The following is a 2,152-nucleotide window of genomic DNA, read 5'->3' on the forward strand; positions in this document are numbered from 1 at the left end:
TGAAATATCGCGATATTTCAGTGTATCGATATTTTCTTACACCCCTACTTGTGATTTTTTAAAATTTAATGTTACTGAGATTATATCTCATTTATTCATTAAAAGAAGAGAAATCTACATACAATACAAAATAAATATATAAATGAAATGAAAGGAAGCACAGGGAGAAAAGAAAATCTTATCTGCCCTTCTTTTCCCCGTAAAATAAATTCAAATAATATTCAAGCCTCTTACTTCGGAAGAGGATTAGGGCCACTAAAAAAAAAATAAAAGGAATTCTGACTTTAATCTCAGAATTCTGACTTTTTTTTCTCAGAAATCTGAAATTAAAGTCAGAATTCCTTTTGTTATTTTTTCAGTGGTGCTAATCCTCTTCTGTATTTTACAGACTCAAACTTTGAAACAAAAACAGCATCAGGTGCATCGTTTGAACAATTTGTTGACGCATACTAGTACATACTGGTACTTAGTATCATGTTTTTTTTCAATAAACTATCTTTTATCATCTTTGAAGTTGTTCTGGAAGCTTTAATATCAGTTTCACTTGATACATGCAGCCCTGATTACTAATCTGTAGAATCAAGAAATTAATTTAACGATTAACTTAAATATTTCCATTATGCACAAATCCAAGAGATTGTTTGATAATAACTAATAACTGGATCAACCAGTTTTAGCTCAATGTCTGTATAAATACTTTACCACACAGCCAGATCAGTTTAGATTGTGTTTTTCCCTTAATAAATAAAACCTTCATTTAAAAAGTGCATTTTGTATTTACTCTTTGTATGATATCATTTGTTTGAGGATTTGAAACTTTAAAGTATGACAACTGAAGTGTGTTTAATTAAAGACGGGGGATGGAAGGATCAGAGATTTAAACTGAGACCCTGATGATCGCAGGCTGCTGCTCTGCAGTCATCCAATAATCACGACGAGGCGTCTCTTAAACAGAAAGAATGAGGTTAGCTGGATCTGTTCCGACAAGCCGGCTGCCTCCTGTCGCCTCCGATGGCGTCCCCCTCTCATACGATACCTGTTCCCCCCTGACAAGCYAGTACATGCGTCACCCCGGCCTCCTCTTACCTGGTGTGACTGCCCTCCAGCAGGGCAGCGGCGGACCGCCTGAGTTTACCTACAAAGCCGTGGAGGGAGAAAACGACACCCCCAAAATGAGCGCTGGTCAGGAGCAAAGCAGACGCTTCCAGGATCAGCAGCTGGAGCCGCTGACTCAGATGGTCCAGGCGGGCCTGGTCCATCAGCACAGTCTGCGAGGGAAATATGGGGTCATCTCAAAACCACAAATATGAGCTTCTTTTAGAAAGAGCATTAAAAGTGGAAAGTAGCATAAAAGAGTCTCATCTGCTACATCAAATTTTAGCTGTATAATTACTCGAGCTATTACTGTTTTTTTGTGTTGGTTAAGGGCGATTAGCTGYGGCAGCCATCTTTAATTAAATCAATTCCAAATATTAACTCTCCAGTGAAAGAGTTGACTAAATAATTTATAACATTTTAAACAAAGAACACAGTGGGGTGCGAAAGTTTGGGCAGCCTTGTTAATTTTCCTGATTTACCTTTATAAATCATTGATTGTTTGGATTAAAAATATCAGTTAAATATATCATACAGGGCAGTGGTTCCCAAAGTTGGGGTCACCTAAAGTGGGGTCCTGAAACATAAAGGTGGGATCCTGAAACGATTTTCTGAATTAATTACACTAAAAAATGAGAACTAACAAACTTTTTATGCCTTTTTTCTTACAAAAAAGTAAGGTTAGTGTATTTACATTGGACAAAAATAGCTTAGTGAATATTGTTACGATGTCCTTGTTTATCTGACATGAAAACAGTGTTTATAACCAACAACAGCTGGGGTCGCAGGTCTCTGCTGCTGGTATTTTGTGGGTCAAAAGCTGAAAAGTTTGGGAACCACTGATATAGGGGACAAACACAGTGATATTTGAGAAGTGAAATGAAATTTATATGATTTACAGAAAGTGTGCAATAACTGGTTCAAATTAGACAGGTGCATAAATTTGGGCACTGTTGTCATTTTATGAATTTCAAAACCTTTAAAACTAATTATTGGAACTTAAATTAGGTTTGGTAAGTTCAGTGATCCTTGACCTCCATACACAGGTGACTAATTA

At 36.7% G+C, this 2,152-nt stretch overlaps 1 protein-coding gene across 1 annotated transcript in view; it reads right to left on the minus strand.

The window, feature by feature from the left end:
* Nucleotides 1–1,086: 1,086 nt before the first annotated feature.
* LOC106518311 (T-complex protein 11-like protein 1) overlaps nucleotides 1,087–2,152 on the minus strand; it is a gene marked incomplete at its 3' end in the record, with an annotated part of 6,050 nt that continues 4,984 nt past the window's right edge. The window contains 1 exon segment of the mRNA XM_014009541.1: nucleotides 1,087–1,268. Within this exon segment, the coding sequence (XP_013864995.1) occupies nucleotides 1,087–1,268 (182 nt within the window).

The sequence above is a fragment of the Austrofundulus limnaeus genome, unplaced genomic scaffold, assembly GCF_001266775.1.
Source record: "Austrofundulus limnaeus strain Quisiro unplaced genomic scaffold, Austrofundulus_limnaeus-1.0 Scaffold59, whole genome shotgun sequence".
NCBI lineage: Eukaryota > Metazoa > Chordata > Actinopteri > Cyprinodontiformes > Rivulidae > Austrofundulus > Austrofundulus limnaeus.